The following is a 23,709-nucleotide window of genomic DNA, read 5'->3' on the forward strand; positions in this document are numbered from 1 at the left end:
GTCAAAGAGGATAAGCTATATATATACCTGCCAGGTAAGTATGCATAAAAACTTTATTGTATCATAACAATACCATTTTTGATAAGTAAAATAAGTTTTTAAAACTTTTCTCATTGATGAATAGACCTAGAGCAATTGAAGTTTTTTTTTTCATTTACTACATCTCAGACAGTTAAACTAGGCTTTGTAGAGATATCTAACTCTTAATTGGTAAATTTCTTCTTTACATTATGAGTTAAGTATTTCAAAATTTTCCAAGGCTGTAACTATGGATGAAACTACAGGGCTGTGTACCAACAGTTTGGTGGTGAGGCCTTCTGAATCATCAGTAGCCTCAGCTACCTCTCAGAAATTAAAAGTCTCACCTAGCCTTGACTTTAAGTGAGGATTCCTTGGTGAAGATGGATTGTAAACCTTCCTTACAATCTTCTTCAAAGATGCCAGACATATTGTTGACATTATAGAGGATGAGATTTGGTGGTGACTTAGAAGAGCTCAGATTTACTGGAAAAGGATAATGAATACCAATTTATTCAGTATGATAAAGCATCCTATGATAAGACTCAAGGATTGTTGAAGCTTTTATCCTTGAAGAGGCAACAGGTATCTTCCCTGGTTCTTATAGCAGAAGGACCATTACTGTTGGATTTATTTCTAGATTATTTGTAGGGGTGGGTGGATGAGAAAAACACCAAGTCAGGTTATGACTAGGTCATGGTAACCCTCATACTGATCATCTGTCTATAAGTGGATAGAGGTCTATTCACCAAGAGGAGGCAGAATCCAGGTAGAAGTTTTTTTTAGAGAAATTGCTGCTATTGCTAACAGGTAGGAATGTGCCTTGTTACCAACAGTAAGTTAATGGAATCTGTAAGCAACAATCATGAGAACCTATCTTAAACTAAGAGATAGGTTGCTTCTACATTGAACATTACACTAGCGAACACCTTAATAAACTCAAGTCTCCAGAAATGATATTCACTCTTGAAAAGTTTCTTGAACTTCGTAACTGCTTCAGATTTTTAGAGTGAAGGATAGCAGACATAATAGTCAGCGTCTCTTTTCACAGGAGTTGATTAAGGAGATCATTGAGAGGTTGGATACTTTAAGACTTGAGTAACAATGAATTCTTTGGGCAGCTAAATAACTGCTAGGTTTAATTACTCCTAACCATATACTTAATGAAAATCTCGAGTTCTGTTGTGTCCACAGGAAAGTTGTCAGGTCAGATTTGTCTGTCTAGACAGTTGAGGAGAATGCAGTAGACTGCAAATCTGTTCTTGGTACATTGGGACATTCTGTCTGCTGTGTCTACAGAGTAGACAGGCATGGATGAGATACTACATAGATTCAGAGATTGGAGATGTAGCTTTCTCAAAGTTAGTATCCATTGATCTGGATGGACTTGAGGAGAATCAAGTCAGTCTGTCTTACTGAACAGAGTTTAGTTCAATGTGCATAGTTCTGCATTGGAACCAAACCCTTGATAACAAGGAAAGCATAGAGGACAGCTGCAGACTGTAGAGCTTAGGCAACAAGCTTGTGCTACTTTCAGCAAATGAAGAGGAGTGAAGTGTGGGGAACTCCTCCCATTGCCCCCTTCCCCTCTCATGCTTCATTAGTTCCCATTGTCATATGCTATCGGGTCACTGTTTTCCTGTTACTATTGTTTATTATTAGTTGGCTAGTTTCATCTTTACCTTTGTTTAGGGCATTATTTGATCATTAGTTGTTGTTTATGGTGTTTAGTTTGAGGAAACAATATTCTGTGTTGGTGAGCCATATGGTATTGATATCTTGTCTGTAAGGTGCTGGGACAGTCATGGTTTTCATTAGTTTCCATGTACGGTGCTGTGTTTCTTTTATGACCTCCTCATTCATGATTTTTCATGCTCTGTAAATGTTCCACTTGAGTGTATTTAGTTTGTCTGTTTCACATTAAATATTTGTATCTCTCACTTTCATTAGGTAGTCATCACACTTATGCAGGATACTGCAAAAAAACACAAGCTGATAGGTATTTGACTGAATTTTGGCCAGTCAGACTAATACTGTTTATTTGTTCCGACACGGCATACAAAACCTTCGGTCCTTTTACAATAGGAAGGTACTAGCGGCAGCTGGATAGGTCGTAAGCTTTCGAACAAGGGGTTCGGTAGTTAACTGCTTGTCCCGACAGGCAGCCGCTGCGCGCGACTGGGAGGTAAACAAACCACTTTTGCTTTCGGCCTCACAGCGAGTGGACGTGTGTGTTCGATGCTCTCTGCCCGCTTCTCGTCGTTTGCTTTCCTTGAGTATATGGTTGTGTTTGTGTATGAAAGAGTCATTGTAAGTACAATCATTCCTCTTTATTCATCTAATTGTGATTTATTGGTCAATCATGGAATCTCCTCGCCTCGCTACCCCACGGAGACTATGCCCGGGTACCGAAGGGCGTAAATGCGGAAAGTTCCGCTCATTCCCGGAAATTGACCCACATATTTTGTCGCTCGGTGTCGGGGGCGCGAATGCACCCGAGCCGAGCCCTGTGAAGTGTGTAATAATTGGTCGGAGGCGCAGTGGACTTTGTATGAGGGCAGGAAGAAGCGAAGGCCTGCAAAGGAGTCGTCGGAAAGCTCTCCCGCGACTCCTTTGGTTACGGACACTTCGTCTTCTTTCCTGCCGCCCGCTCAGCTCCCACGTTTGGCGCCTTCCCCTTCGGGGGGGGTTTCTAGGTCCTTCTCCTCACCCGACTTGTCGAGTGTGGAGGAGGGCGCTAGATACCCTGACGTCGATTTGTACTCTGGGTCCTCTATCCGTTCGTCTTCGCGCGGAGAGCGGGTAGAGGATCCTGCTAATCACCCGACTTTTGCTTCCTCAGTGCGGTTGCCGCGAAGGACGACCTCGGACAGGTGTGGGCATCGTTGGGGCTGCAGGGCATGCCGAGTGTCCAGGGGCTGCTCTACCATCTCGCTGGCTCTGTGGCGGTCACGCATGCTACGGTTACGACCACCACCACGACCCTTACAACGCCTGGCTATGCTTCACCTCCTCACCTGGTGTACACCCCGCACGCGGTCTCTGTCACACCAACTACATCGGTGCAGGGGCCAGTCGCCGTACCACGGGGGGGGGGAGTGTGATGCCGCCACCTGGGTTTGCCGTGCTGCCGCGACCGGACTTCGTGTGCCCGAAGAGCTCGCCCCTGGACCTCCCACCCAGTACCAAGGATGTCTGTGCCGCTGGTCCGTCCAACTGGACCGCCTACACAGCCTGCCGTACTTGCCGTACCTGCCCAGCCGCTGTTCACGGACGTGACGTTGATGACCACTGCTGCCGTTCCTGTACCTGCTCCTGCCGTCTCTACTGCTGTTCCTGTGCCTGCACCTGCTGACGTTGTTCCTGTTCCTGGCTCCGCTGCTCCCGATGATGATCTGTTCGGACAGGTGCGTCCGGGCCCTGTTGCTTCGGCAACAGCAGCCCCGGCTCCGCTCTGGATGACAGATCTGACATCGGTCCTGAGGAGGTTGACGAAGAAGAAGAAGAAGAGGAGGAAGGTGTCGTCGTCGTCTTCATCGTCTTCTTCGTCGTCGTCGTCGTCTGCCGCCTCTTCCCCTTCTTCTTCTAAGGCTCCCCCGCCTAAGAAGAAGGTCGCCTCCCTAAGAAGTCTCCTTCGGGAACTTCTAAGGGCCCGTCTCCGCTCTGGTGAGACGGGGGGTTCTTCCGCTGGTCACCCTGCTCCTTCGGGGGCAGGACCCGTCTCTTCTTCCGCAAGGAAGAAGACTTGACGGGGACCAGAGGAGTGCCGGCTAACACCGGCACTTCCTCACCTGCTGTTAGTGGTTTCGGCCACGGCAGCAGGATCCGTCTCGGCCTCTCGTTCGCGAGAGGTACCGAGTGTACGGTTGCCTAACAGCGACGTGCAGCTAGGAACCAGACCTCTGAGCCAGCTCAGCGTCAGGTTCACCGGCACGGAGCGGAAGACTGGTGACAGCCGCTCACGCGACTCTCACCAGACAGCTCTCGCTCTCGCGGCGAGCAGCTGGCTACCCGGGCGGACGTGACGGTCCATGACCGCCACGGGCTGAGGCTGGGAAGAGGTCCCCCGTTCGCCGGCACCAGCCACGGCTGGTACCAGCGACGTGACGCGCCGTGAGGATACGCACCGGTCTCACCGTGACAGTGGAGCTCGCCGGTCGCCTGACCGTCACTCTCACAGAGAGCGATCGGGTACGGCGACCAGCACAGCCCAGCTCCTCTGACACGAGACCGGGGCCGCTGTCCTCGGTCCAGCCGTTCTCCACAGCGAGACGGCTCGACTAGGCCTGCAGCTCGATCGCCTGCAGTCTTCCAAGCCCACTGGTTCTGCCAGCGAGCGAGGAGGGAGCGTCAGGTCTGCCTCTCCCATACCTTCAACCTCCTCGGGTTACACCGGGAGGGACGAGGTATTGAGGAGTGATCGTGAGGGGTGCGCCCCTCAGGATCCCACCACGTCGTCCTACGTACCAGGCACGGTTCTCGGACCAGCCAGGTCGTATGCACAAGTGGTTGGAGGAGACCGAGAGGGGGTCTGTCGCTGTTCCTCCCTCGAGGGAGGAGGGTCTCGGGAGATGCTCCTGTTCGAGGGACTGGATGGTCCGACTCCGCAGGACGCAGTCACTCCTGAGATCCAGAGGAACTTTGCCGAGGTTATTGCGCTGATTCGTCAGCACAACGACCTCGCGGAAGGATCGCCGCTCCCACCATCCGAGCCCACGTCCCGGCTCGAGTCGTTCTGGGGCTCGAAGAGGGAACCCAGACCGACGGTGGGTTTGCCGCGTTCTGAGTTTGCAGACTCAGTGCTGGACCAGGTAGAATCGCTTGTCTCCGGACAGACGGTTCTCTCAAGTCTGGCAGGTCGAGCAAGCTCCTTCCACCTCCTCTGCTGCGACAGCGGCGTTTTTACGTGCCATCTGAGGACCCCCGATGCCGCCCAAAACAGGTGAACCCGGAGTTAGCCAGGCTGACTCCGGGTGTGTCTCTGCAGCAGCTCCTGTCCGAGAATCTATGGTTCTCGCAGCAAGAGGCACTCGGCCTGGAATCTACTGCCATGGCAGCTTTCCAGGCCGTCTCCTGGCTAGATCTGTGGTCCCTCACAGTATCTAAGGTCGCAGCCAACTCCGGGGGAATTTCTCCTGAAGATGACTCGGCCTTTAGGAGACTTTGCCAGTCTGGGGAAGAGCCATCTCCTTCCTTGCCCACCAGACGGTGAACCTGTGGGCCCAACCTGGTTCTCCGACGAAGGACGCTGTCCTTACTCGGGTTTTTCCAGGGCTGGCCAGGGCGTGAAGCGGCGTTGGGACTTCGCAACGGACCTTTACGGAGTTCCACGTCTCTCTTCCCAGGAGAGATGGTGGACGCTGCGGTGGACAGACGGCGCACTGGACAACAGTGACCGTCTGGTTCACCAGGCAGTCTCGAAGGCTTCTGGGCAGCCTCGGACTGCGGCCAAGTCAAAGAGCTCGGCTAGCGCTTCCTCGGTGGCCAAGACGGTAGCTGCGTCGAAGCCCCGGGGAAAGACTCTGTCTTCTTCGACTTCTACCAAGGGGAGCCGTAACCAGCCCTCCTCCCAGCCCTCCTCCTCCCGTGGAGGCTCTGGGAAGAAGTCGAAGAAAGGGGGGAAACGCTAGGGACGGCGTTCCCCCTCACCTGCTGCCGGAAGTGGTGGGGGGGGTGCCTGGCCAGCCATTGGGCAACTTGGCAGCGCTACGGCGCCGAGACCTGGATTGTAGATGTCCTTCGGGAGGGATATCTATTACCCTTCGAATCTCGGCCACCCCTCACCTCCAACCCGGTCCAACAGCAGTCGTACGTTCCAGGGTCATCGAAGGACGTAGCATTGAGACAGGAGATCAAGACCATGCTGAGCAAGAGAGCTGTAGAAATCGTCACGGATCAGTCACCGGGCTTTTACAGTCGACTCTTCCTGGTGGAAAAGTCTACGGGAGGCTGGCGCCCGGTGATAGATCTCTCTCCTCTGAACCGGTTTGTTCGCCAGACCCAGGTTTCACGATGGAGACGGCAACGTTCAGTGCTCCGACTCCATCAGGGGAGAACGATTTCCATGCTTTCAGTGGACTTGAAGGATGCGTATTTCCAAATACCCATTCATCAGTCCTCCAGAAAGTACCTCCGCTTCATCCTCGACGGGACGGTGTACCAGTTCAGGGCACTTTGCTTCGGTCTCTCAACCGCCCCACAGGTGTTCACGCGAGTGTTCACTCTGGTGTCTGCTTGGGCCCATTCGCACGGGATACGTCTGATGAGGTATCTCGACGATTGGTTAGTCCTGGCGAGCTCCCGCTCGCAGTTGCTACAGGACATGGGATCGACTCTGCTCGAGTTCTGTCGCGATCTGGGGATCGTTGTGAACTTCGAAAAGTCCGATCTCGAGCCCAAGCAGAGGATGAAGTACCTGGTATGCTGATCGACACGGTAGCAGGGCGAGTCTTCCCCGCAGACTCGCGGATCAGCAGATTCAGGGAGGCAGCCAACCAGTTCCTGTCGGCGGAGGAACAGGTAGCTCAGCGATGGCAAGTCGTGATCGGACACCTGTCGTCACTCGAGAAGTTAGTCCCCTCACGGGCGTCTTCACCTGCGGTCTCTTCAGTGGAGACTAAAGGAGAGTTGGTCACAGGCGACGGATCCCCCCCAAGCTTTCCAGTGTCACTGACACCGGAGGTGAGGCAGGACCTAGCATGGTGGCTGGACGACAGGAACCTCTTAAGAGGAGTGCCTCTGCGCAACCTCCCCCCCCGGACATGCAGCTGTTCTCAGACGCATCGACCGAGGGATGGGGCGCACACCTGGAGGAGTTGCTGACTTCAGGAGTGTGGACGAGAACGACAAGCACCTTCACATCAATGTACTGGAACTCAAGGCAGCGTTCCTCGCTCTCCAAGAGTTCCAGGACCGCTTGATGGGACACTCAGTGGTGTTGATGTGCGACAACACCACGGTAGTGGCTTACGTCAACAAACAGGGGGGCCTAGTGTCTCTCCCGTTGTACCAGTTGACTCGGCAGGTGCACGAGTGGGCCGAGGCACACTCAATAGAGCTGTCGGCACGCTACATTCCAGGGAAGAGGAATGTAGTAGCAGACACGCTCAGCCGTCGGGATCAGGTGATAGGGACCGAATGGTCTCTACACCAGGACGTGGCGGAAAGGCTCTTCGACCTGTGGGGGCGACCAGTCGTGGATCTGTTCGCCACCCGGCACAACAGGAAGCTCCAGGTGTTCTTCTCGGCCGTGCCGGACCCATGGGCAGCTGCAGAGGACGCTCTTCAACACCCGTGGGACAACCTCTTCGTCTATGCCTTTCCCCCGTTCAGCCTGATTCGCAAGGTGATCAGTCGAGCACTGGTCACCCCGAATCTCAGGATGATCCTGGTGGCTCCCAAATGGCCACAGGCCATTTGGTATCCGGACCTGCTGGCTCTTCTCGCAGGAGAACCGAGAGAGATTCCCCCTTGGCACAACCTTCTCGCCCAGCCACACGTCGAGCGGTACCACCGAGCATCCAGTCCCTACGTCTTCACGGCTGGCTGTTATCCACCATCTCTTGCGAACGAGAGGCTTTTCTCGTAGCGCAGCAACAGAGATGGCTGGAAACATCCGTCAGTCCTCTGCAGCTGTGTACCAGGGGAAGTGGGCCGTCTTCTGTGGTTGGTGTCGTAGACGGGGTCTATCTCCTCTCAGAGCCACTCTTCAGCAGGTAGCGGATTTCCTAGTTTTTCTTCGCCGAGAGAAGCTCCTCTCAGTCCCCACAGTCAAAGGATACAGAGCCGCCTTGGCGCTCGTCCTGAACTGAGGGGATTGGACATCTCGAACTCGTTCGAGATCTCCTTGCTTATGAGGAGCTTCGAAAGGTCTTGCCCACCCAGGGAACTCAGGCCACCCCTGCGTGGGACGTGACTCTCGTCCTTAGGAGTTTGACTCGAACACCGTTCGAGCCACTCCGAGAGTCGTCAGACAGGGATCTGACCCTCAAGACCCTCTTCTTGCTGGCCCTGGCATCGGCGAAGAGAGTAGGGGAACTTCATGGTCTTTCCTATGATGTACGACCCCACTCCAGGGGATGGGGATCTGTGACGCTCGATTTAGTCCCGAACTTCGTTGCGAGACTCAGAAACCGTCGATCCCTGACGACAGGTTCGAGTCCTTCACGATTCCCTCCCTAATGGACTTCACCGATAATGATGCGGATGAGATGCTGCTTTGTCCTGTGAGGGCGCTACGGCGCTATCTGAAGAAAACTCGACACCTCAGGCCTGAGTGTCGACGCCTCTTCGTTAGCACCGGGGTAACCAAGAAGAAGTATCCAAGAACACTCTTTCATTCTGGCTGCGTGAGGTCATCAGAGGGCGTATGAGGCTGATGGTAGTGACGACATCCGTACGTCCCGTCCGAGAGCTCACGAAGTCAGAAGTATTGGCCGGCCCCCCTCGTTGGCGTTTCGTAAGAACTTCTCCGTGGCGCAGGTCCTGAAGGCAGGGTCTGGTCTAACCAGACTACCTTTACGTCCTTCTACCTTCGGGATATTGCCCACAGGTCCTTGGATACCTTTTCCTTGGGACCCGTGGTGGCTGCTCAACAAGTTGTGTAGCTAACCCCCCCAGACCCTCGCAGGCTGAAACAGCATCGAGTCCTGGTGTGACTGTGTGGATGGATGTGTGAGTGAGTGAGTGACTGGCTCCCTCTTCCCATCTCCTCCTCCTCTACCTGTGGGCAGAGGGCCACGGTCGTCACTTACGCTGGAATGAGGACGAGATGCAGGTGAGCTATATGACAGAGCCCCATCCTATCCCTTTCACTAGGGATAGGAGCAGAATATCCACCACTTCCTCCTACAAGGGGGGGGAAGTGGATGCCTACAAGAGTCAAACCCATGACTTTATATTTGCTCCTGTACAGGAACAAGTTCTTACATTGCTGGTACGAAGAGATACGCCTTGCCTCTCTCTTAGGGTACTCTCGTCCAGATGGTCTGACCATTGATCCTGCGGTGCACACCCCGATCAATCGGACAGAGGCTTGGATCCCTCCCTCGCTCTTACGACCAGGGAGACTTCCAAGGTTGGGCGAACACCAGTCTGTTCACAAAAGACTCAGATTCCTCCCACCAAGAAGTGAGTCTTCCTATTGTAAAAGGACCGAAGGTTTGTATGCCGTGTCGGAACAAATGACAATTTGTCCAAAATTGCATTTATCCTAACTATACAAACCTGAGGTCCTTTTACACATAGCCCACCTCATGCCACCCCTCACTCTGCGTTTTTTGCTTGGGCCAAAAGCAAAAGTGATTTGTTTACCTCCAGGCGCCGCCTGTCGGACAAGCAGTTAACTACCGAACCCCTTGTTCGAAAGCTTACGACCTATCCAGCTGCCGCTAGTACCTTCCTATTGTAAAAGGGACCTCAGGTTTGTATAGTTAGGAAAAATGCAATTTTGGACAAATTGTCATATTGAGTGGTTTCACATAAGGTAAATTAATGAAAAGGTTCTGATATCAAACATTAATTATATAATTTGTAAATCTACAATGTCTGTTTCCTTCATAGTTTGGTTTTCTAGGGGTTGGTCTATAATGCCTAACTTGGTTTCGGCCTTCATGTCCATTTATTGCTTTTGACATCTTCATCTGTCACTGCCTTGTGAGGGTCAGGCACTTAGAAGGTGAAGATTCAGGTCTTGCCTTGCTGATGCACAAGTGGAGGATTCAGGCCTCCAAGAACATAGTAATCTATTAACTAACACAGCTCATCCATCAGATGTTGGCATTTCAAAGAGAATATGCACTGGCAAATTAGGGAGGAGCTGCATGGGACCAGAGCTTTCACAACTCCTTTTTGGTTTACGGCCTTTATGACGGATTGTAGGCATGCTTTGTCACTTTTTACGTGAGATATTACAACTTTTTTCTCAAGAAAGTCGTTCAGATATGGTCAGCTACATCCCAAATTAATGCTTGAATGAGCTTTATCATCAGGATTATCAGTTGCTATAGATAAAGTACTACAAATCATTTTCCCTACTTTCTGGGCATTCAATACTAGCAGTATTCCAAGAGAATACCTTGGATACTTAGTTTCTAACAGTCTCTACTACTCCCAAGTGCTCCCACTGGATCCATCATCCTTTGCAAAAGGCTGTGACTCTTAACAGATCAATTTGCTTTAGTAGCAATGTGGGCTCACTGTGATTGATAGTTTTGCTATGAACAAATTAAGTTTTTACAGAATAAAACACATTTTCTTTACAAACCCATCCATCATATGATACAGTACAGAGTACACCATTGCTTCATTCTCACCATATCAGTTACAGTCTATGATAAAATGAACAGAGTAGTTGCTACTCTGTTTGATGGTTCACAGGTGTTGCCCTGGTGCATACTGTCATTCATAGATCTACTATTTCATGTCTTTATAATTTGCATGTTTGGGGGGAAGATTGTGAACATGATTTCAGATCAGTATCTTGAACATGTTTGGATGAGGAAGGTTTTACATTATAGAAACTATTATTCAGCTTTGAAATCACATCAAAATAATCATCCTACTTAATCAGACTGGTCTAAGAAAAGTGTCTCTAGTGATAATGAGATCAGCAAGAAACTGTATGACTATGAAACAGGCATTGTTAGTTGTGGGCTGAAATCTCAAAGGATTAAGAGGTATAACATTGGGCATATTGGAAGATCATATTGCACCACAAAATGAGAGTTTATTGTCTTGCTACTCCTTTACTGTTTAGATTTCTGATGTTTATTAGCTATTTCTTTAATTTTCACGTAGTTTAAGAAAATCATTGAGTTGCCTTCGAAAATCTCATAAGGCTTAGCTTAAGGATTTATTCTTGACTGAGGAGGTAGAGCAAGGTAAAGTTAAAAAGAAGTTGAACACATTAGTAAGGAGAGACCAGAAGAAATATGATTAATAGGTAAAAGGAAGACCATAATGCAGCTGGTGCTAAAAGGATCCTTCAGTGAACCTTCAGCACCAGTGCTGTGCACCATACAAGGCACACTGAAATGGTGTCGGCCCCCTTACTAGGTTTATTGTCTGGAGATTAGTAGTAGAAGTTATCATTATAAATCGTATTTCTTTTTCTTCAATTGCTGATGTAGTAAGCATAATAAAAGGTATTTTCTCTTGAATAAATCTGTGTAGTATAGTGTTATCCTCTCAACTTAAATAATTCGTTGCATTAAAATGCTTTGTTCAAAAGCAATTGGTCAATAGTCGCCCATTTGCTTGGCACTCAGATGAGCAAATACAACTTGACAGAAATTGTATGAGCTGAGATGCATTAATGTATGGATATCTGTTGAAACAAAGGGAAATGAGTAAGTCTTCCTACAGCTTTTACTCAATGGCTAAAAAATAAAGATTGCTAATAGTTGAAGAGGTTGAGAAATTGTTGTTGATTTATATAATAAAAATCAGTTGTCCAGTGCCTTCTAATCTTTTGTAAAACACCCTGGAGTGAGTACTGATACAAGTTGTGAAGTGTTCAAATCTGGTCATAGGAGATTTGAGAAATTTAATGAAAATGGTATACACAGTGTGATAAAAGGCATTGGGATGCTGCCAATTTGGAGAAAAATGCTGGCCAAGTAAAATCATCCAGACAGCAGTAGCAGACTAAGTCATAAACTTGCTGAATGTTAGTGCTATGCCTCACTTCAGGAACATTTTTGAAATGCAGGCAAATGAAATTTCATTGGAAAGGTTCTAGTAAGGAGAGATTCTGTGAGCCCAGGAAGAGAGCACAAAGAAACTGAAAAAAGAAAGAACCCTGGGAGCTCAGTTGCCTGCTGATTTTATGGAAGAAGACTCCCATTCCAAACAATATCATTTTTCTCACTCTTCCCCTTCCACATCCTACTCTACCAACTCTCCAAAATGCAGGTCAAGCAAAATTAAATTTCACATAAATTTTATCTATGTATTGATTTGCTCAGGTTTTTTTTTATGAAAGTGTGTTGTGCTTTTAAACTTTGTGTTAAAATTGAGTTAAAATACTTTTTTTGGAGGGTATGGAATAGATTAATTGAATTAACATTATTATTCATGAGGAATGATTTTTTAGTACTTGAGCTGATTAGCTTTAAACAGCCTTTTGGAATAAATTAAGTTCAATTATGTACTTAAATACACTATATATTTTGACAAGTTTCTTGTGAGAATTTTACAAGTTACATGTAATCATTTACTAATTTAGATAGAGATAAAACAAAATATCTTTATAATACGACTTGGAATTTGTTTGATTTTCAGAGTTGCTTTCTTCCCACTTCACATTGGAGATCATGTTTACATTGGAGAGGGATCAATTGTCAATGCTGCAGTTATTGGCTCTTATGTTTACATAGGGAAAAACTGTGTTATTGTAAGTACAAAAGTGTTTGTTGCCCTTTGTAGCAACCTCCGAAAATAATTTCTTGTATGACTTTTCAATCTCAAGTTAATCCCTAGAATTAAAGGCTTAAGTTTTAAAAAGCTTTATAGTTAGAAACGTCATTTTGCAGAAATAGAATTTTTCTTACCACTCCTTTGCTCTAGTATTGTTTTTTAGTAATCAGGAAGTATAACCCATACAATTTGTATATCTCTGAAGTTGCTCCTAACATGGAAGACCTATTCCTAAATGTCTGATTACATTATGATGGCGATTAACAAGGTAATGAGATTGCCCACCTTATGATGTCCTTTCTAATCTTTGCAAATGTGGACTTCTGTTCTATGGCTTTTGAGTCTTCACCTTATCATTTCAAGGTGAAACCATTGAAACACCCTGTGCTTTGAAATGTGATCTTGTAACTGTGGAAAGTATAATTAGGACTCAAACAACTGATTAAATAACCAAAAGTCTATTAATTTAACCCTCTTACGCCGACTGGATGTATTTTACGTCGACTTACAAAAGTTTTTTTTTTTAAATTTGCGGAAAAATACTTATAGGCCTACCAGCCTAAAACTTTTGAATCACGCGCCTTGGGGGATGCTGGGAGTTCACGGATCAAGGTGTTGTTTTGTTTACAATCGTTACGCAGGCGCGCAAGCGCCAATTTCTTTCTTGCCGCACTAAAAGTATCTGTGACACATTCCTCGGAAATTATTTTGTCACTTTGACATAATTTTTGTACCATTGTAAATTAGCCGTTACATGAAGTATTATATATGAAAATGTGCGCATTTTTATGTAGAATACAACAATAAAATACTCATGATTGTAGCTTTTATCAGTTTTGAGATATTTTCATATAAATAACAATAAGTGCCAAAATTTCAACCTTCGGTCAACTTTGACTCTACCGAAATGGTAGAAAAATGCAATTGTAAGCTAAAACTCTTATATTTTAGTAATATTCAATCATTACCTTAATTTTGCAACTAATTGGAAGTCTCTAGCACAATATTTCGATTTATGGTGAATTTATGAAAAAACATTTTCCTTACGTCCGCGCGGTAACTCTTCCGAAAAAAATCATACATGCGATTGTGGTAATGTTTGCACCATTTTAAAATTAGCCGTTATATAAAGTTTTATATATGGAAATGTGCGCAATTTTCATGCACAATACAACTAAAACAAACCCATGGTTGTAGCTTTTATTCAGTTTTGAGATATTTTCATATAAATTAAACGATAATTGCCAAAATTTCAACCTTTGGTCAACTTTGACTCTACCGAAATGGTCGAAAAACGCAATTGTAAGCTGAAACGCTTATATTCCAGTAATATTCAAGCTTTTACCTTCATTTTGCAACAAATTGGAAGTCTCTAGCACAATATTTCGATTTATGGTGAATTTGTGAAAAAAATAACATTTTCTTTACGTCCGCGCGGTAACTCTTCCGAAAAAATCATACGTGCGATTGTGGTAATGTTTGCACCATTTTAAATTAGCCGTTACATAAAGTTTTATGTATGAAAATGTGCGCAATTTCATGTAAAATACAACAAAAAATAATTGAAGGTTGTAGCTTTTTCTCATTTTTGAAATATTTGCATATAAATCACCATAAATAGAAAAAAAACCACGTTCGGTCAACTTTGACTCTACCGAAATGGTCGAAAAACGCAATTGTAAGCTAAAACTCTTACAGTCTAGTAATATTCAGTCATTTATCTCTAGCAAAATATTTAGATTTATGGTGAATTTAAAAGAAAATCTTTCCTTCACTCCGCGCGCGGATTCTCCGCCACAAATCTCCGAAATGCGTACGTCCCATTCTCGGAATATTTGCTCCGTTTCATATTAGGCATTTCATAGAGTTTTATATATGAAAATGTGCGCAATTTCATGTAAAATAAAACGAAAAAATATTTGAAGGTTGTAGCTTTTCTTATTTCCGAAATAATTGCATATAAAAAAATATATATAAAAAAATTTCGACATTCGGTCAACTTTAACTCGTCAGATATGGGCGAAAACTGCAATTGTAAGCTAATACTCTTACAGTATAGTGATATTCAATCATTTGTCTTCATTTTGAAAGAAATTGTTGGAAGTCTCTAGGACAATATTTAGATTTATGGTGAATTTTTGAAAAAAAATATTTGTTTACGTCCGCGCGTACGAATTCATGCATTATTTTGTGATAATATTTTCTCTGTGTTGCTTTTATCGTTTTTACAATGTGTTATATACCAAAATGATTGCAATTTAGTGTACATTACATCGAAAAAAAAGTAACTTGTTACCTTTAACTGTTTTGCGCACAGTGCGATTTGAATACAATTATATATGAGATTTCGTTTTTGCGCTATCATATATCGCATTATTTATATATGATAATGATAATTTCTTTCATTTCTGATGGTTGCATACTAAACTTCAGCCAATGACAAAAAAGGGAGCCAAAAGTTAACTCTTAATCTTGAAAACTAAGTGCGCTGTGATTTTTTGAAAAAAATATTTTTTCCGCTTCCGCGCTCACTCTGAAACACCTCCGGCACACGGGAGGCAATTTTTTTTTTTACCACTTCGGCGTAAGAGGGTTAAGAAGACATTTACATTTTTGTAAATAAACCATCTCTTTCCCAAATATGGATTCCAGAAAATTAATCTTGTTCATATACAAAACAAAAAAAAAAAAAAAAACCTTTGGTCTCAACATTAAGATAAATCTTCTAGTGCCAGGTGGAAATTGGTAAAAATTAAAAAAATTATATATGCACGGGACTGGTGGGATTTGTCCTTAGTCATGAGATAAGTGGGACCACCCACATTCCCAGCCGCAACTCGTGACCTCACTAGTTACTCTCTTACCGCCTTTGAGTGAGGACATTTTGTTCTTTCTCTCCTCACTAAAGATGGTTTGGTTTACCTACATTTTCTTTCTGTGTTTCAGTGTGTGGATTTCTCGGGTTTGTGGACGAATGCTAGGATATAATGGATCTTTACCTTCCTGCAAGTGTATCTTTTGGATATTGTAAGAAGGAAAGGAAGTGCCTGGATGTCATGTAATTGTGAACGTTTGCTTCTAGCCTCCAGCTCGCTTGGTGGACTGGAGCACTGGCCACTTAAGTCAATTAGCGGGGCGCGTATTTGGTTACTGAATTCAATTATACTTTGAATTCATGATAATTCTGCTAATGATTTCTATTTGATTAATCGGTTATTTGTAAATCTTTGTTTTATTCTTTTATATCAGAGTTGGATTTACTGAGACTTTAATATGAAAACTGCTTGTTGATATAAATCTTATTTTAGAAGGTAAACATATACATTTTCATTATTTGAAGATATGTACATATACATATCTGGATTTATGAAATGCTGTTTCTTATATTTTTAAATTATATTTGTTTTATTCTTTTATTGCTAATTAGAGAATAAAAACACAGTGATTTACAGTATTAAAGTCAGATATGCTTTGATACTTTAATATGAAAAAATGTACACATACATTTGTGTTATTTTGAATACAGAAGTGTTTGAAAATACGAAATCATAATGTTATGCATACAATTTTAGCATGCTTTCATGCCTAGATGCCAGAATTTCTCATAGAGATAAAGATATATAAAGTCGATAAAAGTCTATTACTGATTGATTATTTTCATTAAGTAATCAATAACTGAGGTTACCAGAGGCGCGGGCATCTCTCCTGTCTTTCGCGAGTGTACGGGTGCCCAGTGTCTGAGCGTCTACCTTTGGGCACCCAGTGTTTCAGACGCCTATGGCTGTCAAGTGCCCAGTGTTTTGGGTGACTATGGTTGTCAAGCGCCCAGTGTTTTGGGTGCCTTTGGGTGCTGAACGCCCAGTGTCATGGGCCTCCCAAAGCTGTCGCCATTTCGCTCCGACTAGCCCTTCTCTCTTAGTTATTTGCTCCTGTGCCTGGCTCCATTGCTTCCATCCCATGTCTTTGCCAGCATTTTATATTGATTATCATGAATTTAGCAATGTAACAGTGAAGTGTTGTGCAGTGGAGGAGGTGGCTACTTGTCCCTTGATTTTCCTAGACTAAAACTAAAGTCACTGTCCTGTTCCATTGTACTGGGGAGAAGACATATTGGAGGTCCAGGGGATGTTGGGGCTTACATACAGGTAGTCACCCCCTCAGTCGAACTTGTTGCCGGTCCCAGGTATCAACAGACAGCCGTTGGAAAGGCATCTTTCTGGATGTGAGATGGAGGAGGCGACTATCTGGCCCCTTGGATATCTAGACTTAAAGTCACTGTCTTGCTCCTTCGCACCGGGCCGCACCGGGGGGGGGGGGGGGGGGAGAAAACATACGTACTGGTAGTTGAAGGGAGTCCAAGGGGGTTGCCCCTCAGTAGTTGCTCCCTCAATCGAACCTGTAGCTATTCCGTGGTATCGGCAGACAGCCAATGAAAAGGCATCTTGATGGATGTGTAGTAAGATAGTGGCTATCTGGTCCCTCGGAGATCCAGACCTGAAGTCAAGGTCCTACTCCTCTGCACCAGGGAAAAGACATACTGGCAGTCGAAGGGAGTCTGATGAGGTTCCCCCTTGGTCAGACTTGTGATGCTTTTATAGGTTTCGACTGAATGCTGCCAGAAAGGCATCTTAGTGAGTGGTGCTCAGTAGTCATCGAATTCAAGAAGAGAAAAGTTACTTATTATACTTAATTAGTATTAATATTGAACACCTGTACTAGCGCCTAGATGTTCGTAGCAGTGTAACATATATGCTCTTTAAGGTGGAGATGCCGACTTGTCGTCTATTGAAGAGGAAGTGGATCAGAACTCTGTTCCTGCATTGGTACACGATAAGCACCAGGTATTGGCGCCTAGGTGCTTGGATCTCTCTCATATTGGGCGTTTTTTGTTGAGCGCCAGTCCCCGTCCAGGTGCTCTGCGCCATCTGAGGCATCACACCCACTTGGCGCTTTCCAGCTGTTGGTAGTTTGGCGTTAGCTGTTAGACACCCGACAACGCAGTCTCTTTATTCATCTTTGTTGACATTAGTGGACTCTTCGCTAGCCCCTATGTGTCACCACTTCAACACCATCATGTGAATTCAGGGAGGAGGTTCTCTGTGTAGTCCTCTTCGTGAAGTTTCGATCACGGAGAAGACGTGTGGTGAGACGTGGCAAGTTCTGGTGCATTCAACTCCACTGAACTCTATCGCATTTATGTGAATAAACCAGTTATAGGAAGAGAATGCTATGTTTGGTAGGTGAGAACATCTGCTCTCCCTTCAGGAAGCATTTTCACTTAGGCAAATGTATTTTCCCAAGTCTGTGCATTGCTATCATCACTACAAGTTGATGATCACGCACGTTATCGCCTTCTCCCGCTAGCTCCAAGAAGAGCAGGCAAGAAGAGTCAATCCTCCTCTCTTTTTCCCCTCTTACTTTCTGGGCTACAACGGTTATGGACGAGGGAATAAGAGGAACTCTACAGAGTCTATTCCCCAGAGTTCGGATGCAAGAGCCTATGTTTCTGGTTTGATCTTGAGATTTCACCCGACGCATGTTCATCTGTTCAGGATGGATATCACTAAGAAGTTTGAAGAATACAAGTTAATTTAATAAATTTGTCATTTGTTCATATACAAAACAAACCTTCAGTCTTAACATTAGGATAGACTTAATCTTTGTAGGAAGTAAGTAATTAAACCGACTGGAGATTTGCCACACCTGGTCATTTACCTGAATAAATGAATTATAAGCATTATGATATTTTTATAATAAAATAAGGTTTTATATATATTCTTGCCCAGTATTGTAGTATAGCTATTAGTTTTCCATGTACAGCAGCATAAATTGAAATTTAGCGGGTAGCGCTTCGATTGCTCAGTGTAGGTGGATACAGTGCCGTCCCCAACGTCAATACTATACTAGGAATGACTTAGCTAATCACTTCATTCTGTTTTATGCATAATTGTCCATCGAGGGGAGGCAGGTGGGCTTCAGTTATATAATTACTGGGTAAATATAAACAAAACCTTATTTAATAAAAAATGTATTCTCTTAGAATTCTCTTATTAATTATGTGAACATTGTTTGAAAACAATTATTTGAAAACAGATATTCAAAAAACATTTATTCTAATGGAAAATTGTTAGAATGAAAGTTATTCGAAAGGGCAATTATAAGAAATTATAATTATTCAAAATGCAAAATTCTTTATTCAAACGATGTGTTAAAATAACATTCATTCGAAATGCAAAATTCTTTATTCAAATAAAAGTGTAAAAAGAATAAAAAAGCAAATATACAAAAGAAAATTTTTTAAAATAAAAAATATATATTAAAAAATATTCAGGATAAAATAAAATTTACTTACAAATGCAAGTTATGTGCTACAGCGTGCAAATACTCTACTACTGAATACTCGTTAAAGTTGCCACTCATTTTCTAGCCTTTTATATAGTCACGGTATTTCTTAGAACTCTTCACCGTTAGCTCCCTGCTCTTAGTTTTGCAATATGAATGTCTTGCAAATGCTGCTCTCTTTTTAGTGTCTAGGAACTTCCATATTGTTGGATGATGCGATGACACTTGCTGTAAAAAACCTGTAAAAAACCTCAGTGCCATCCTTCAAGTGCATTGTTCGTCCTAGGCAAATCAGTATAGACTCTTGTCAAAACAAGACCACATACTTATTTCAAACATAGGACTACGTCGATGACGTCTTTAGGACGACCAATCCATGCATCTTCAAAATAATCTAAAACAGGATTTACTATTGAAGGATATATATTTGAATCATAATGCTTAAATGATTCAGTAGCTTTGTCTACGGGAAAAGGCCTTAACGCTACAAACATAATTCAAATTCTTAAAGCAAATTTGGAATCTGTATCATAATATCAATATATCAATTTGAGCAAGTGTCTATTAGAGTAATTTTCTGGGAATTTCTCAATAATGTTTCAAACAACAATTCAAATAACTTTCACTTTGAACAATTGCCTATTAGAGTAATTTTCTTTCTAACAATTTTCTGTTCGAATAGCTGTTTTTCGAGTAATTACTTTTGATTAATTGTTTTAGAATAATTTTCATAAGATGCTCTTATTCAGGTAAGGACCAGGTGTGGCAAACTGCTAGTCGGTTCAATTACTTGCCTCCCACCAAGAGTAAGTCTATCCTAATGTTAAGACAATGGAGGTGAGCAAATGTTCAGAAAAATGGTTTAAAATTAGCAATAGTCAATATTCTCATCCATAGTAACACACTTTCTCATGACAACTACAGGAGAAATTCTTTGTAAATGATAGATTTAATTACTTGTGGAGTTTGAGAATGCATTTGACAGAGTACCATCACAGGCTGTTAGAGGGGCATTACCTGAGCAAGGTGAATTGGAGAAGTGAATTGAACAAGTGATGCAACTATATAAACAAAAATTGGAGTGAAGAAAGGCAGATGCATCAGAACATGAGAAACGTTGAAACAATAGTGGATAAGAATATCTTATGTAATACCTATACTTTTGTGAATAGCAGAGCATTTTCAAATGGAATAAGATTGAATGATTGATTTAGTTTAGGTATGAAAAAGAGAGAGGAGCAGTCAGATTGTTAAGTAGTAAAAACAGTAAACATTGAAGTGGCATGATGATAACAGGTGAGAAGGATCAAATGATTATGGAGAAAGATTAAGACCTGGACCATATGCAGTTTCAGGCAGAATGTTGACAAGATAAAAGAAAGCTGCAATGTCTAAAATTTGCTTTAGAAATTCTGGCTGGTTAGCCACAAGTATAAGGCACCTGAGAATCCCAGAATTGGGATGCATGGTAAATCAGTGATTTGTATCTGTGAAATATAAATTCCACGTGAAAATATATTTTAAAATCTTGGGTTGTAAGAATAAAATATAATTTTGAGTTTTGAATATACTGCACATATATGATTATACAGAAAGACCCTTTGTAGCACATACTGGCAAAAGAAATTATCACAAGGATTAAATTTATTAAGTTTTCTACTTTATTACAGGGTCGCCGTTGTGTACTTAAAGACTGTTGTATGATAGCTGATAACACAGTGCTTCCACCAGAAACAGTGGTTCCTCCTTTTGCAAGATATTCAGATTCACCTGCTAAACACACTGGGGATTTACCAGAATCTACCCAGGATCTGATGACAGATTTTACAAAGTCATGCTATCACCACTTTATTAGGGTCAAGGATATGCCTCCCCAGATGAGGGATGCACACATTCCTAGAGAGCAGTTGATTGATATCTGAAACAAAATATTCTAGAATTCAAAATTTCATTTTCAGATTGCATGTACAGTATATTACTATAATGATATACCAAAGGTAAATATTTATTGTAAGAAATTAGGTTTTGGAGCATTCCAGCTGTTATTAATGAGGTCTATAACATCTAGAGTAATTACTAGTTTGTGAAAATATTTTACATCTTTGTGAGAAACTTAACAATTGCAGTGCAATAAAATTTGTTTTTGGCAGAATACACGAGCTTAAAATAAGAATATTTGTGTTGCTTTAATGATTAGATGCAAAATTTGTCAAATAGTATTAGGTGTTTCAGTACTACTTGTATTATCATTATCAGTTATATGATAGTGATGAGGATTATAATAGTGAACTAAAATTCTGAGCTCTCATAGGGATCTCTTGTTAAGGGAAGGGAAAGTTTGCATATATTATTATATTTAATAATCATAAGTGTAATTTTCTTTTTATAGGCAGTAGCACAAGTTTCAAACTTAAAAAATAAAGGTGATTATTATTGAAAGCAGCTACTCTTATCCAAATACGCTGGGTAATTAGGAAAGTATCGACAAAGGAGAACTTTACAGAAAACACACAAATGAGATTAATAGCATTTTATTACATGTGCTTATCTAGTTAAAATACATAAACATTTGTTAACACTTTATCAAATTTTCTATATACAAGTTTCTTTCGTCACCTGTTAGTCGATGAACCAATGACTGTATAACAGGAACTGCAACAAATCCAGAAGCTGTCAAGAGCTTTTGATGAACTTGAACGTATCTTTTCAATACATTTTTTGGAGAGTATGTTTCGTACGGCTTCACGTCTAAAATAGCAATCCTGTAAATGAGATTACACATACAGTTTTATAATAACATATAATACTGAATATCAAGGGATTACAGATACAGATTTATAACAACATATAATACTACTGAATATTAAGGATGCTAGGTCTCTGAACATATAGCCATTATTAGTCTTTTTACTTCAAAAGTATGCCATAATTTCATTCAATATTTTTTAATGAATCCTGGTATATAAAACTTGCATCATACATCATTGTTTTGTTTGTACATTGTTTTGTTTGTAAACAGAATCAAAGTACACATGACTTAGATGAGGGGTACAACTGAGAGTGAGCTACCAATAGGAGTCACTAGTATGCTCTTAACAAATGTGCCATTACATGTAGAATTGAAAGTTGTTCCCATATGAATACAAACCTTTGCCTTCACACTGGCAAAATTCTCCTGCGCAGCTGGAAACTGGTTATGAAAAAATTAACGCCATATGATCAAAGATTGGCAGAGGAGTACATGGTGTCACCCGAAGTGGGGCAAAGAGTGGGAGAAGTTTCCACACACTTGCCTTCTAGCATCTTGTGACGTCCCAGTGTTCTCTTAACCCTCTTACGCCGAATGGACGTATTAAACGTCGAGTCAAAATGTCTCCCGTATGCCTAATGGACGTATCATACGTCGAATCAAAAAAGTTTTTTAAAAAATTAGCGGAAAAATACTTATAGGCCTACCAGCCGAAAACTTTTGAATCACGCGCCTTGGGGGATGCTGGGAGTTCACGGATCAAGGCGTTGTTTTGTTTACAATCGCTACGCAGGCGCGCAAGCGCGAATTTCTTTCTTATTGCACTAAAAAGTATCAGTGACACATTTCGGAAATTATTTAGTCACTTTGACATAACTTTTGCACCATTTTAAATTATCCTTTACATGAAGTATTATATATGAAAATGTGCGCAATTTCATGTAAAATACAACAAAAGAATACTCATGATTGTAGCTTTTATCAGTTTTGAAATATTTTCATATAAATAACGATAAGTGCAAAAATTTCAACCTTCGGTCAACTTTGACTCTACCTAAATGGTCGAGAAATGCAATTGTAAGCTAAAACTCTTATATTATAGTAATATTCAATCATTTGCCTTCATTTTGCAACAAATTGGACGTCTCTAGCACAATATTTCGATTTATGGTGAATTTATGAAAAAACTTTTTCCTTACATTCGCGCGGTAACTCTTCTGATAAATTTTTTCGTGTGATTGTCCTAATGTTTGCACCATTTTAAATTTGCCGTTACATAAAGTTTTATATGTGGAAATGTGCGCAATTTCATGCACAATACAACTAAAAAAACCCATGGTTGTAGCTTTTATCAGTTTTGGAATATTTTCATATAAATAACGTTAAGTGCAAAAATTTCAACTTTCGGGTCAACTTTGACTCTATCGAGAAAAAAAAAAAAAAAAAAAAAAAAAATGGTCGAAAAAAAAAAGAAAAAACGCAATTGTAAGCTAAAACTCTTATATTCTAGTAATATTCAATCATTTACCTTCATTTTGCAATGACTTGGAAGTCTCTAGCACAATATTTCGATTTATGGTGAATTTATGAAAAAAAAAAAAAAAAATTTCCTTACGTCCGCGCGGTAACTCTTCCGAAAAAATCGGAATTTTTTTTGTGCGATTGTCGAAATGTTTGCACCATTTAAAATTAGCTGTTACATAAAGTTTTATATATGAAAATGTGCGCAATTTCATGTAGAATACAACTAAAAATGATTGAAGGTTGTAGCTTTTCTCTTTTTTCAAAATATTTGCATATAAATCACGATAAATAGAAAAAAAACCACGTTCGGTCAAATTTGACTCTACCAAAATAGTTGAAAAATGCAATTGTAAGCTAAAACTCTTACGGCCTAGTAATATTCAGTCATTTATCTTCATTTTGAAACAAATTTGAAGTCTCTAGAACAATATTGTGATTTATGGTGAATTTTTGAAAAATATATTTACTTCCCTCCGCGCGCCGATTCGCGGCCGCAAGTCTCCGAAATGAGTACATCGCATTATCCTAATATTTGCTCCGTTTCATATTAGCTGTTTTATAGAGTTTCATATATCAAAATGTGCGCAAATTCATGAAGAATACAATAAAAAATAATTGAAGGTTGTAGCTTTTCCCATCTTCGAAATATTTTTCCGGTG

The 23,709-nt window shown here is 42.3% G+C and overlaps 2 protein-coding genes across 2 annotated transcripts in view; one reads left to right on the top strand and one right to left on the bottom strand.

The window, feature by feature from the left end:
• Window positions 1-21,216, top strand: part of LOC135207208 (dynactin subunit 5-like) — a 41,871-nt gene extending 20,655 nt beyond the window's left edge. The window contains 2 exon segments of the mRNA XM_064238811.1: window positions 12,301-12,412; window positions 20,448-21,216. Coding sequence (XP_064094881.1) covers window positions 12,301-12,412; window positions 20,448-20,699 — 364 coding nt within the window. The 3' untranslated portion in view covers window positions 20,700-21,216.
• Window positions 21,217-21,292: 76 nt separating this feature from the next.
• Window positions 21,293-23,709, bottom strand: part of LOC135207207 (uncharacterized) — a 63,229-nt gene continuing 60,812 nt past the window's right edge. Inside the window, exon 10 of the mRNA XM_064238810.1 lies at window positions 21,293-21,539. Coding sequence (XP_064094880.1) covers window positions 21,350-21,539 — 190 coding nt within the window. The 3' untranslated portion in view covers window positions 21,293-21,349. The remainder of the gene's footprint in view (window positions 21,540-23,709) is intronic.

This window comes from Macrobrachium nipponense, chromosome 32 (assembly GCF_015104395.2).
Source record: "Macrobrachium nipponense isolate FS-2020 chromosome 32, ASM1510439v2, whole genome shotgun sequence".
Classification (NCBI taxonomy): Eukaryota; Metazoa; Arthropoda; class Malacostraca; order Decapoda; family Palaemonidae; genus Macrobrachium; species Macrobrachium nipponense.